The sequence below is a fragment of the Meriones unguiculatus genome, chromosome 7 (genome assembly GCF_030254825.1).
Source record: "Meriones unguiculatus strain TT.TT164.6M chromosome 7, Bangor_MerUng_6.1, whole genome shotgun sequence".
NCBI lineage: Eukaryota > Metazoa > Chordata > Mammalia > Rodentia > Muridae > Meriones > Meriones unguiculatus.
This window is the reverse complement of record NC_083355.1, coordinates 8,300,722-8,314,564: the sequence shown is the minus strand read 5'-3', so window position 1 is coordinate 8,314,564 and position 13,843 is coordinate 8,300,722. Positions and strand designations below refer to the sequence as shown.

Genomic DNA, 13,843 nt, shown 5'->3' with positions numbered 1-13,843 from the left:
GCACAAATTGGACAGATGAGGGCTGCCTGTGGATCAGGGCATATTTTAGGAATGAAGGTCCCCTTCTAGGCTCCTAGGAGAGGTAGGTTTTTGTTTCTGGAATGTTCTGAGATCAAACCCCTCTACTGGCTGTTGGGGTTAAAGCTGAGTGTGGGAAGCAGAGTGGGGTGGGGTGTTTGGAGAGCTAGTATTGCTCAACTACCCCATAGACTCCCTAGAGTGGAGAATGTCACAGGGGAGGAGCAGTCCTGAGGGACCCAGGGGTGTGGCAGGGTGCTCTGCCATGTGGGGAGCACAGGACTTGCTGCTTAAGCTATCTGTAGAAATGGCTGCGGCATGGCTTGCTCTTGGGTAGTCCCAGGGGAGGAGGGGCCGTGGTACCTGACTCCCGGGTCCTGCCCACCACCGCCTGGCTCCAGGGCCCGCTCCCGATGGCGTTGAAGGCCTGGACCTGGACACGGTACTCTGTCCACTCCTCCAGATCCTCGATGGTGTACTCTCGCTCCACTCTGTCTTGTACCATGTGGCTCAGTGTCTTGCCATGGCCGTCGGACCGGCTGTACTTGATCTTGTAGCCCACGGACTCAGGGTTACCATTGTATTCCATTTCTGGGAGAGGCTGGGGTGAGGCAGGGGCAGAGAGATGAGGGGCCAGGAGGGAGGGCACTCGACGTTCCCTCTTTCCCATCCACCAGTTGGGCAGCCGGTGACCAAAAGCAGTGCTATCCCCAAGTGGGACTTGATCAAGTAACACTGTCCCCCTGTGCCTCATCCCTCCACACATTGGACTTCCAGAAGAAGCAACATTTGCCTTCATCATACATGTGGCTGACCTATGACCTTCCTTGCCTGGAGGCTGGTCCTTTACAGCAGGCTCAAAATCTGTCTGCCCAGTATGCTGATGAGCAGGGCCCTTTAGCTCTGGCTGGATTCCTGTTTAACCCCCTTCCTCAGGCTGTCAACCCATGGTTAATTGCCTCCAACCTGGTCTCTGCTCATGCTGCCTTTCGGAGGAAGGAGGCTGGGATGATGCCATCCTTACATGCATAGGATGCCCATCACTGTCAGGAAGTCCTGCTGTCCAGCAAACCTTAGTCTCTCCTGCTAAATTTCATCTTTCTCTTACTGGATAAGGTCTCTCCACAGAGAAAAGGCAGATTCTTTTCCTGGTTCATAGAGCTCAGCAGGAGGGGTCCTGCTTACTGCTCCAATGATGGATAAATCTGGCAGTGCTAGAAGGTGGTGGAGGTGGGCCTTCGGCCTGGAACAGACATCAGCTAAGAATCTGGGGCCCGTTCCTCCTCTGAAGCTGGTGTGCCTACAGCTTCCTCCCTCCATCCTGCCTTCCCAGGTCTCCAAATGTCCATAATCCATAGTGTACCACTTTTTAACCCACTTTATCCAATTCCTTGTAGGCTCCCTGTCACCCCCTCACCCTTCTCTCCATTCCACGTCCCTCTACAGACACTTACTGACATGAGCTAGAGATCATTAAGACAGAAATGGATGGGCCCAAGAGGCTGAGATGGGCCTGGCATATGAGTCCCCTACCAGCTAAGGAGAGGTAATGGGCCATGCACCATTACAAGCCAGGCAGCTGCGTGGCACAGCCGCTGACTCCCCTCACCCCCCTCACCCCAGTAATCATTCAAACTTTTACATTTGGAAACATTCAGAGACAATTAAGGAGTAAATGTGTGTGTGTGTGTGTGTGTGTGTGTGTGTGTAGAGGCCACTTTGCCCTTTTTTAATGTTTTTTTAAAATTATTTTTATTAATTACAGTTTATTCACTTTGTATCCCTCCTATACCTCCCTCCGCCCTCCCCTCCCAATCTCACCCTCACTCTTCCCCATCCATGTCCCTTTCCCAGTCCACTGAAAAGGGAGGTCCTCCTCCCCTTCCCTCTGATTCTAGTCTATCAGGTCTCATCAGGAGAGGGTGCATGGTCTTCTTTTGTGGCCTGGTAAGGCTGTTCCCCCCTCAGGAGGAGGTGATCAGAGAGCAGACCAATCAGTTCATGTCAGAGACAGTCCCTGTCCCTATTACTATGGAGGCCACTTGGATACTGAACTGCCATAGGCTACCTCTGTGCAAGGGTTCCAGGCCATCTCCATGAGTGGCCCTTGGCTGGAGTATCAGTTTCAGAAAAGACCTCTGTGCCCAGACTTCTTGGATCTGTTGCTGTCCTTGTGGAGCTCCTGTCCTCTCCAGGACTTTATCTCCTCTCTATATAACAGAGCCCTGGCTGTCCTGGACTCACTTTATAGACCAGGCTGGCCTCGAACTCACAGAGATCCGCCTGCCTCTGCCTCCCAAGTGTGGGATTAAAAGCGTATGCCACATTTTTCTATTGTATTTTTTTGTTACTTTGAGACAGGTCTTACTAGGTATCCATGGCTGGTCTGGAACTCGCTATGTAGACCAGGCTGGCCTCAAACTCAGCGAGATGCATACCTTTAATCCTGAGGTTGGGATGAAAGGTGTGTGCTGCCACAACCAGCTTACACTGCATTTCTTTATTTTTTGAGACAGGCTCTCTCACTAGGCAAGGCTGGCTGGCCATAGAGCCCAGCAATCCTCCTGTCTCTGCCTCTCAAGCACTGAGATTACAAGCATGAGCTAGCTAACATGCCTGGCCTTTTTAGGTTGGTGCTGGGATTGAACTAGGCTCCTGATGATTGTACTTTGAATGGGTTATCACAGTTCTGCGAAGGTCCCATCCCACCACCACCGAGGGAGCCTCACCATCCATCGGAGCCACAAGCTGGTCTCACTGGCTGTGCGCAGAGTCACGTTAGCCGGCGCCATGTCTGGGGGTGCCTGGAGGGTCTGGATCTTTCTAGAAGGCTGGCTGGGCGGGCTGGTGCCGACGATATTCACTTGGCGCATTCGGAAGCTGGGGTGGGATAGAGGGACTGAGCCAGGTCCAGAGGAGGTTGCCACCTCCCCACTCCCCACCCCGGCCTCCTCCTGCCTGTGCCTTACCTGTAGTAGGTGAAGGGGTTGAGGTCTGGTACCTCCATGGAGCGGGCATCAGGCTCATTGCTGAGTTGGTAGATCAGCAACCATTCCTCTCCCTCCCCGACCACGCCCACCTGGAGAAGGGAACCCGTCCAGCTGTCCAGCTTTCCACAACTTTCCACGCCCCCGAGATGCACCAGCTGAGTCCCAGCTGGTAGGCGTCAGCCCCGCCCAGGGAACGTCTTAGTCTAACAGCCACGACTGACTGCAGGGTGGCCCTGAGTCCTCTGCATTAGGACCTCGAAGCAGGCTGGATCAAAACACAACTTTAGGCCTGACTCAAGACCAGCTGATCTACCAGGAACCTGAGCTTCCGTGAACCCCCCTTGCCCGAAGAAGTGGTTCTCAACTTTCCTAATGCTGTGACCCTTTCATACAGTTCCTCATGGTGTGGTGATACCCCACCCCCAACATAAAATAAAATTGTGTTGCTACTTCTTAACCGTAATTTTGCCACTGTTAGGAATCGTAATGTAAGTATCTGATGTGCAGGATATCCTATATGAGACTCCATGGGGGTCGTGACCCCCTGGTTGAGAACTGCTACCTTACAGGCTGTTCACAGGGCCGCTTGAGGCTGTCTGGGATGCTATCTGGGTCCCCCCTTGCAGACTTTACCTGAGCCTCCACTACCCAGCGGGAGATGGATGTCTTCCCATCGTAGCCAGGCCTGAATTGCAAGGTCACGGATCTTGGGCCAATGTTGGAAATGCCCAGGTTGGTGGGGGCCCCTGGGAGCTCTGAGAAGGGAGAGAAGGGTAGACAGAGTAAGAGGGGGTTTCCCCCTGGAATAGGACTCTGTGGCAGGGAGGGGGCCATCCTAGGAGAAGCACAGCCAAGGCCTATCTATTGGCAATGACAGGGATTCTATGTCATACAGGCACCACATTCATACTGAGACGCTGCAACAGATCTGAGGGCAGAGAACCCCCTGGAGCTGTGTGTCAGGGGCTTTCTCAAAGCTTTGGCAATAAGCACAGTACCCACAAAGCTGCACAAACCAAGCTAGGCTCAGCACAAGTATCCAGGTCAGAACTGTCCTCCATCCACATGACCCTCCAGTGCCCAGAGCCAGCAATGGCTGGTGAGGTGAGGAGGGTGGGGTGGGGACAGACAGGAGGCAGCTTCTCTTTTCCAACCAGGGACTCAGGAGTTCTCGGGGCTTAGGATGGACTGAAAACGCAGATTCTATAGTATGTTTGAAGCTAGCCTTGGCTACATAATGAGTCAAGGTCATCATAGACTATACAGTGAGACCCTGTATCGAAAACCCAGCCAACCAACAAAACAAATGTAAACAAACCATCCAAATGTCAGTTTGAATCTAACTCTACCATTCCAGACTGTATCTCTGAGCAAATGTGACAGTTAAGTTGACAGGGTTTAGGATCCTCTAGGAGATGAGTCTCTGGGCATATACCTGAGGGAATTTCCGGGTTGGGCTGGGGTGGGAAAACACAGCCTAAGCGCAGATGGCGCTATTCCATGGATTGAGGTCTGAACTGAGGAAAAAGGAGAGATGGAGCTAACCACCAGTCTCTCTCTCTTTATCTCTCTGTTTCCAGATGCAATGTGACCATCTATGAGCCCCTTCTGAAGTGACTTTCACACCACGATGGTTGTACCCTTGAATTGCGAGCCAAAAAAAACCCTCCCCTCTTTACGTTGCTTGTGTCAGGCATTATCAAGGGAAGCTATTAAGCGTCTAAGTATATGTCTTTTTATGTCTCAGAATAACGGTGATGGTAATGACCCCACATAGCAGGGAAGTGCAGTGAGGTGGCCTAGAAAGCCTGTAGTTTTAGGCCCCGGAAGTCCCATATAGATAGGTACCAGCATTACTAATACATATTGTCAGTAGGGGTTGAAGGAGCCTGAGGTGTCTATCTCAGTGGGTGGGTCCGGGCAGTCTGCCTGGGTCATCCAGGCACAGCCTTCCTAATCTGGAGAGGACCACGTGGTGATCTGGTTCAACTCTGTATGTGTACAGATATGGTGAAACTGAGCCACAGAGGTGATGCCTGACCTGCTTAGTGTTTGTGCTTGTGACTGGGACTATTCCCATTGTATCTGACCACCCTACGTGGAGTCTGTCTCTGGGCTGCAGTCCAGTGTGGACAGTGAAGATTCTCCCTTTGAATTTTGGCAGAGATCCTGCTGTGGGATAAAGAGTAGAGAGCAGGGACGACAGGGCAAGTGAGAGAGGGTGGGCTGCTCTTTACTGTGCTCAGGACTGTGGGAGAGAGATGGTGATCCATATAGTTATTCACCTGGGATCTGAGGTCAAGGGATCCAAGTCAGCTCTGGGAAGGCCCCTGGGCCCACAGGCCCACAGGTCAGGAGAGAACGATGTGGGAAGAAAATCAACATTACCCCAAGATAAAACTCCTCCAATGGTATGTATTGTGGTTCACACTGGTACCCCTAGCACTGGGAAGTCTGAGGCAGGGGTATGGCAAAGTTTGAGGCCAACATGAGTTCATGGTGAGACTTTGTCCCAAAACAGACAGGGGCCTTGGTGCAGCGTCTCATGTTTGTAATCCCAGTTACTCAGGAGGCAGTATAACAGGACTGCTGTGAGTTCAAGGGCAGTCTAGCCACAGAATGAGACCCTAAATAAAAAGTAAACCTAAAACCAACCAACCAACTAACCAGTTAACTAACCACCTACCAATCAACCAACAACCACCCACCCACTCACTAATCAACCAACCCACCAACCAACCAACCACCAAGTCACCAACACACCAACCTACCAACCAGCTACCAACCAACCAACCAGCCATCCTATCAACCACCAAATAACCAAACAACTACTAACTACCAACCAGCCAACCTATTAACCAACCACCAACCAACCAACCAACCAACTACCAACTCACCAAACAACCAACCAACTAGGCCACCAACCAACCAACCTACTCCCCACCCATCTACCCACCAACCAATCAAACCAACCAACAAAACAACCACCAACATACCAGCAACATACCAGTTACCAAACACCAACCAACCAACCAACCAACCAACCAACCAACCAACCAGGTAGACAGAGTCCTCTCCAAAATGAGTGCCGCTTAGCAGAGCAGAGACAGGAGTCCTAATGGGAGGCACGCACCTGGAGGAACACCGGAGGAGATGGTGGAGGCTGACACCTGGCCCTGGCCTTTGGAGGTCATAGCGGCCACCTCGATAGTGTAGGTGGTGAGTGCGGTGAGGCCTGTGACTCGGTACTCCAGGGTTACGTTGGGCAAGTAGTGGGTCACACGGGTATTGGTTCTGTTGTACTCTTCCCAGGAGATCCGGTACCCTGGCAACAGTCCACGGTGGTAGTATAAGCTGGGTTGAGAGTGTGTGTTGACCTGGACCCTTGTTCCAATTCTCACTCCTGCCCTAGCTTTGAGGTTTGATTCACCTCAAACCAGGTGCTGCTGGTGTCATGTCCAGGGCCCCAGTGGAGTCTCAGTAGGATGTTCCTTGTGGGCAGGGATTGCAGGGAGAGAGCAGTCCTACAGAGCTAAGGCAGGGGTCCTGAGACATGCTGCTGATGAGAGTGCAAAGCTGAGAGTGTGGCTCAGTTGGGAGGTCTGGATGGGAGCTGGCTGCAGGCAGGGGACAGACTAGCTGATAATCCCATCCCTCAACTGTCCCACCCGTGGCAGGAACATCACTGCACCTACCTGTCAGGATGCCATTCTTTTCTCCAGGCTCTTGCCAGCTGACCTTCAGCGAGGTGTCCAGGATGTCATTGAAGCTCAGGTGTCCCACGGGCCCAGGAACTGTTCCCGAAAGGGTCCCCCACCCACCAGTGCCCATTAGAGTCGGAGCATGGCCACCCTATGTGGGATGGTTGCTGTGTTCCAGGACGCCCAGGGACTTCCCAAGGGCCTGGGTTGGTGGATGGGAGTAGAGCTGGGGGTAGAGTGGAGGCCCATGCCACCTACCGTCCTCATGGGTGCGCACCAGCTGGGGGCTGCTTCGAGGCCCATCGCCCGGTGTGGTGAAGCACAGCACTGAGGTGAAGTACTCTGTGAATTTTTTCAGACCGGACACGAAGCCCACATGGATGCTGTCTTGAAAGTTGGGCCTGGCAGTCACCATGGTAACCTCCTCTTCTTGAGTTGGCTCCCAGGCAATCAGCTGAGGAGAAACCAGAAAAATGTTCTAGAAAAATTGAAGCTCTGTTGTAACAGGTGAGACCAATGGACACTGTCCCTGTGGGCCCTGCTCTCAGGGAAGACAGAGACAAGTCGGAGGGATGCTGGATCTAGGTCACGCCTGTGTTCATTCTGATGCTCTGACTCTAGGTGAGACACAGTAGTGGGTGCCTCCCACAGGAACCTGGCACCCCTTTCTCCCAGCTATCCCACAGGAGAGGCATTTTACCAAGCTCTGAGGACTGGGCACAGAACCCAAACTAGAGGCCCTTTAGTTCAAAAAATTCCTTCAAAGTGATTACAGTAGAGTGTTTCACCAAGGTGGAGTTCTTCTAAGCCTGGAGCCCTGGGAGACCACATGGGGCTCACATCCATGAAGTCACCCCTTTAGTGCACAGACAAGGAAATGGAGACAAAAAGGCCAAGCCACTTGCACTCTATCACACGGCTAGGGGAAGCTGAGGATCTGGAATTGCTACCTCTGTTTTCCTACTGGCTAGTTTTCCCATGAGGCAGGGCGGGGGCGGGGCGGGGGAGGAGGTGTTTCTCCAAGGGCAGATATCACAGCTATGTCAATATGTCAATTGCTATTATCTCACAATTGTTCCAGGTCAGGTTGCCAATCTTACATCTTACCCAGAGGTGGAGCATGGCAAGAGATTCCACCTGGACCCTATCACTTTCTCTCTCATCTCCCTTTGTACTTTCTCTCCACCCTTTGATAGCTCGCCTGCTTGCCTCTGTCTCCTCATCCTGCCCCCACCCCTCCTCCTCTCCTGCACTCTTACCTCCTGCTCTTGTTTTCTGGGCCCTTCATCTGTCTCCAACAATGGCAGCTGGTCCCAGAGATTTCCTCATTTATTTGAAGTTGATTAAATAGCAATTAATGGTGAAAAGCTACACTTGAAGAGCTTTAATAAGCATGGGTATTTATAGATATAAAACAATACCATGCCAATGTCTCCTGATTAACTCGCGCCCATAACAATGCTTAATCTTTTCCTTTTCAGGGCCGGATGTTTATAAAGGATGTTTTGAAATTTAATTGGTATTGTGAAAAGATAGCCTATAGCAAGTTAATTAGACACTAATTAGACCCTAAAAATACTAATCAGAAATACTAAGTGGCATTTAATAAGTATGTTAAATATCCTCTTTATTTTAGTTATCTTGTTTCATAGCAATTAAATTGCCCAACTTCCTTGGAGTAGATGAAGAAATGAGTTTAATGTTTTAATTTAATTTAATTAATGTAAATTTGAATTAATTATGCTGTTGGAATTAATTGTATGGTGTGTTCTCAGCAAGTGTAAAATTTGGGTAAATATTACTTTATTGGGCTTAAGCTAATTACAATCACTATCATTTTAAACAAAGTAAAGGAAAAACATTTTTTTTTTAAAGATATCTTAAAATAGTATCACTGGGTCTTGTGCACAAAAAAATGACCCATGGGCTGTGCACAGGGCAAGGGGAGTGTGATTCTGAGGACCAGCCATATTAACTATTCCCTCTAGCTTCACCCTTGAGACCCAAAATGGCGGCAGGGCCACATCATCCCAAGAGTGCTTTGAACAAGATACATCCTCTGGGGTGTGGAACTGTTGGGTGACAAAGCATCCCAGATTTCTGAGTGTTATGGTTAGGATAGAAAGGATCCTTATCTTCCTGCCGAAGGGCTCACATGTTGAAGCCTCTGTTCCTGGCTGGTAGGCCCAGTCATTGAGAGGATACTTACTAATACGTGCTCTTATAGAATCAATTAATCAACTGATGAATTCATAGCACAGAGTCAAGCTGGCCAGCCTTCCATCCTTCTTCCCTTCCTTCCTTCTTTCCTTCTTTCCTTTCTTCCTTCCTTCCTTTCTTCCTCCTTCCCTCCCTCCCTCCCTCCCTCCCTCCCTCCCTTCCTTCCTTCCTTCCTTCTTTTCTGTGTGTATATGTGCACAATTGAGAGTATGGGCTTGCGTGTGCTAACGTGCACGTGTGAAGCTGAGAAGACAGCCTTGGGTGTCCATCCTCGCCTTCTTTGCTTAAGACAGTCTCTCCTGTTGTTCACTGTTGTGTTTGCCAGGCTGGCTGGCCTGCCAGCTCCTGGTGGGTCCCTTTGTTCTGCCTCCCTTCTTCCTGGAAGGGCTATGCTGAGATTCGGGATGTGAGGGGCAACCATGTCCAGCTTGTCAATGTGGGTCACAGACTCAGGTGCTTGCATGACAAGCGAATCATTTCCCCAGATCAAAGCTGAGTCCCCAAAACTTGTCGTGTTGATTTGACTTTGAAACCATGTAAATATTATACACAATTATAGGATAAAATTAAATTACATAATCCATTCCTAAAAAACAAAACCAATAGGAAGCCAATGAACCTAATAGGATATTGAGCTGTGGAAAAATTACAGCAAGGGAAACTATTCAAAAGATGTCATAGCAGCGCTGTATGAAGTGTGACCCTCCTGGGTTTTACCCCAACACCATGAAAGATGATGATTTGAGGTTGTTGGTTCTGAAACTGTTTTGTATCTGTGGGACAAGTTGGTGGAACCAAGAATCTGTGCAAGTACTGGATTTTTAGTGTGGACAAAAAAAGATACAAACAAACAAGAGACCAACGGGTTTACGAGAAAACTTATCTAGATGTTGAATAGAAATTATCACACACATACTTTTTTTTTTTTTTTTAAAGAGGTAGGGTTTTATGCAGCCTAGGTTGTCCTTGAACTTGCTATGTAGCCAAGGGTAACCTTGAACTTCTGGCTTGCTTACTACCTCCGTCACCCGATTGTAAGGATTACAGGCATTAACATGACTTATCTATGTGGTATTGTGAGATGGGCCCCAGAGCTTCCTGCATGCTAGGCAGACACATTGGTGTGCATTTGATTTAAGAAAATCTTCTTCCTGTGAATTAAGAGTCTAAGAATGATGCTATCATTGGAGCAAGAAACATTCCTAGTAGTCACATTACAGTATCTTACTATTATTTCTATCTCCAGGGACCTAGAGTTCCTTGGGAAACTATCTGACCCCAAGTACAGTGAAGAGATTCCCCCCACAGGAGGGGTTAGGATTTGACCCCAGGGGCATCACTAAGCTTTCTCTTTACTTTTTATTTTGAGACAGGGTCTCACTGAGTCACTTAGTGTGGTCTTGTTCTAGGTTTGTGTGTGTGTGTGTGTTTTGTCACTTGGCACAAGCTGGGTCATCTGGAAGAAGGAAGCTCAATTAAGAAAATGCCTCCATCAGATTGGCTCCAGTTCTTGCCCTGGTTTCCCTCAATGATGGACTGTGAAGAGAATTTATAAGCCAAATAAAGCCTTTCCTCCTGAAGTTGCTTTTGGTCCTGGTCTTTATCACAGCAACAGAAAGCAAACTAGGGTGGCCTTCAACTCACGCTGTAGCTCAGGCAGTCTTGGACCCTGTGGGTTTTCTGTCTCAGCCTCCCACATGGCTGGGATTACAGGCCTGCACTGCCAGCCCTGGCAGAATTTGTATGTACATTTTATGTATGTTTATATAACTTGAAGGGTCTTGTCATCCCAGCCAGGCAAGCAGCCATCAGAGACTCCCGGGACCATGCTGAAAAAGACTCAGGAGCCAAGTTGAAGGGACCAGTGATTATTTGGCAATAATAAGGATAATAATCACAGAGAAATGTGTTTAAAAATCCTTAAGTACATAACGACATTACTAAAAGAAAAATGGAGTCAAAGACATCTTCTCCAGCCCAAACTTAATTGTCATCTTGGAAGATGATAGGGAACCACTTTATAATGCTGAGAATTGAGAAGCTGTGGGAAGAATGGAGTTCTTAATTTTTCCTAATGAATGCAGAATTCAGATGGGAGAAAATGGACAAAGAGAAACATCATCTTCCTGCCTGCCTGTTGACTTTCTTCCCTCCTTCCTCCCCCCTCCCTCCCTTTCTTCCTCTTTCCCCCTTCTTTCTTCCTTCCTGAAGGCATTTCAGCTAATCAAGAAGAAATTTTCCGCCTTCCTTTTACAACTGATATTAAAATCAAAACCCTACAAGGCTGTCCATGGCTACCAGGATCACAATTAAAGAGACAAACTTGGCACCTTCTGATGGCAACACACGCACCATTTAGGGACTCACACCTCCATGGAAAAAAAAAAAAGTGATCAAACAAATTTGAATCCAATCGGCCACTGGCTCTACACTCCAATTTACTGCAGATACAGTACTCAGAGGGATGTGTAAAATGACCCCATAGGGAGGCAATCAGCTAAATCAGGCCTGTGGAAAATTCACTGGATGAATGACTAAGTTCCTTTACCAAAGAAGTCGAGAGGGCGGAGGGAGAGGAGGTGAGACATTAGGATCAGTGGGGGCTTTAAACTCAACCCCCTGCCCCCAGCAACTGTGTGGGCTTAATCTACATCTAGGAGCACATAACCTGCCAGCAGCAAGAATGGGCTGGGAGGAAAAACGAAGGCCGGCAGGATGTGTAATGATGTGATGCTTGACAGTTTTAGGCATGGTTGTTTTTAACAGAGAGAGCTTGTAGAGAATCTTTCTCTACAAGAACACTTATGGATGATGCCATGAACCACCTGGGATTGACTTCAGCGAGTTCCCCAGGATGGGCTGAGGGCTGGGAGAAGCAGGGGCAGAGCTGACTGAAACTTGGTCATGTTGCAGCTGGATGGGTGTTAGGTGGTCACTGACTCTTCTCCCAGCTCTTGTAGAGGTCCGAACATTCTGGTAACTCAAAGGAGACTCTATCTTATTACACGCACGGAAGGGACAACCATCACACACCCCATAGGTATTTTGAAGGCTGAAGAAGCAAGGAAAGACCTCCACTTTCTCATTCATTTGTGCTTCATAAACATCAAGCTGGAGGTGTCGTTTTACAATTAGACACAGGGCTGAGGATGTTGCTCAGCTGGTAGAGTGCTTGCCTAGCATGCCTGAAGCCCTGGGTTCAATCCTCAGCACTGCATTAAACAGCTGTGGTGATACATGCAATAATCCTAGAACTTGGAAAGTGGAGGCAGGAAGATCAGAAGGTCAAAGTCACCCATGGGGATACATACTTAATTTAAGGCCAGTCTGGGCTATAAGCATCTATCTATCTATCTATCTATCTATCTGTCTGTCTGTCTGTCTGTCTGTCTGTCTGTCTGTCTGTCTATCTATCTATCTATCTATCTATCTATCTATCTATCTATCTATCATGTTTTATTATGTTTGTTTTAGTTTTAATGTGTGTGAGTATACCTATATGAGCTTACGTGCACCACAAGGATGCACATGCTTGCAGAGGCCAAAGGGTGCCAGATCCCTTGGAGCTGGAGTTAACAGGCAGTTGTGAGCTGCCACATGGGTGCTGGGAACTGAACCTGGGCCCTCTGCAAGAGCAGTCAGTGTTCTTAACCACTAGGCCACCTCTCCAGCGCCATGTTTTCTATTTTAAGGTAAGGAAAAGTATGGCTTTGGGCTCTGTGCTTTCTCAGTTACCGTTACACTGTGCACAATGACTTCTCTCTCATGACTCAGTTTCTTCCTCTGGGAAGTGAGGTGATGATCATAATGCTTAATCCTCAGGGGTCTTGCATGAGAGAATGAGTGAAGTTTGTAGCTGGTTGGCGGTGTTGGGTAAGTCCCCATAAGTGTAATATCCTGTTACCGCCCCATGGGCCCCTGTGCTCAAAACATCAGGCAGCTGATGGTCTCTGGCCTATATTGCGCAGTTCCTGAGTACAGGGGTTCAAGAAGGGTGGGGGGCTGCTGTGGTGTCTTCTTGTTCTGGGTCACCATGAGCCATTGCCCTAGTTGTCCTGGTCACTTGGTAGCCTTTCAGCCCTTGGGGAGCTTTTCGTCTTAGAAGTTTATAGCTTGCCCCTCCCACATGTAGAATAAAACTTGTGCTTAGACTTGGCCGCCAGAAGCTAATTGTTCCCAGCTCGGCCTCTGTGCTCCTCAGCCATGCAGACCTCTTTTTCTTCCCCCGAGTCCCAATTAGCAGCCTTTTCTGGCCAGTCAGCAACTGCAAGCCCGCTATCCCAGGAAAGCTCTCTCTGGCCCGCGCTCTCTGCCTTTGTGGGAGTGAAAGTGTTGTGGCCCAGCAGCTCCAGTGCTGGTCCCTAGGTTGCTTCTAACACAGGTAGATTTTTTTTTTTTTTTGCAAGACGATCTCACTCCTTTCCTCTCCAGCCTCCCAAGCTTGCAGTCGGAACGGTGCAGACACTTGTCCTACAGATGATCTTGGCCGTGGTACATGCGCAACCTCAGTGCAGAGGAGCTGACGATATGACAGCTGTCACCTTGAAATTACCAGGACCCTTAGCTCAAACCCAGTGTTTGTAGCTTTCTCTCCAATCCCCTGGCTTCCCAGCCCCCTACATTCCTTGCTTCTTCTTTCTTTTTTTTCACACCTGGAAATGAGCACCCCAATGCCATCTGTCTACCTGTTTCCCCCTGCTGGGGGCAAGCAGCTTCCCTTTCAAACATGGTGTTTGTCTGTGCTATGCGGTATGTCCTTAGTTCTCTCAGTGAGCAGATCTCCTTGAGGGAGGACAAGCAGGGATGCAGGACAGGAAGCCTGAGAAACCCTAATGCCCAGCAGTTAAACTGGCCAAAAACCCAAATAGCACTGGTATAGTTACAACTTGGAGGCGTCTATCGGTTGTTGCTATA

At 49.1% G+C, this 13,843-nt stretch overlaps 1 protein-coding gene across 2 annotated transcripts in view; it reads right to left on the bottom strand.

Annotated features, from left to right (window-relative positions):
• The window catches only part of Sdk2 (sidekick cell adhesion molecule 2), a 271,968-nt gene that overhangs the window by 49,563 nt on the left and 208,562 nt on the right, over nt 1-13,843 (bottom strand). For both annotated transcript variants that reach the window (XM_060386445.1, XM_021634998.2), the window contains exons 19-25: nt 6,968-7,163; nt 6,704-6,802; nt 6,142-6,333; nt 3,642-3,763; nt 2,988-3,097; nt 2,748-2,898; nt 382-619 (exon numbers count right to left, since the gene is read on the bottom strand). In XM_060386445.1, the coding sequence (XP_060242428.1) occupies nt 382-619; nt 2,748-2,898; nt 2,988-3,097; nt 3,642-3,763; nt 6,142-6,333; nt 6,704-6,802; nt 6,968-7,163 (1,108 nt within the window). The remainder of the gene's footprint in view (nt 1-381; nt 620-2,747; nt 2,899-2,987; nt 3,098-3,641; nt 3,764-6,141; nt 6,334-6,703; nt 6,803-6,967; nt 7,164-13,843) is intronic.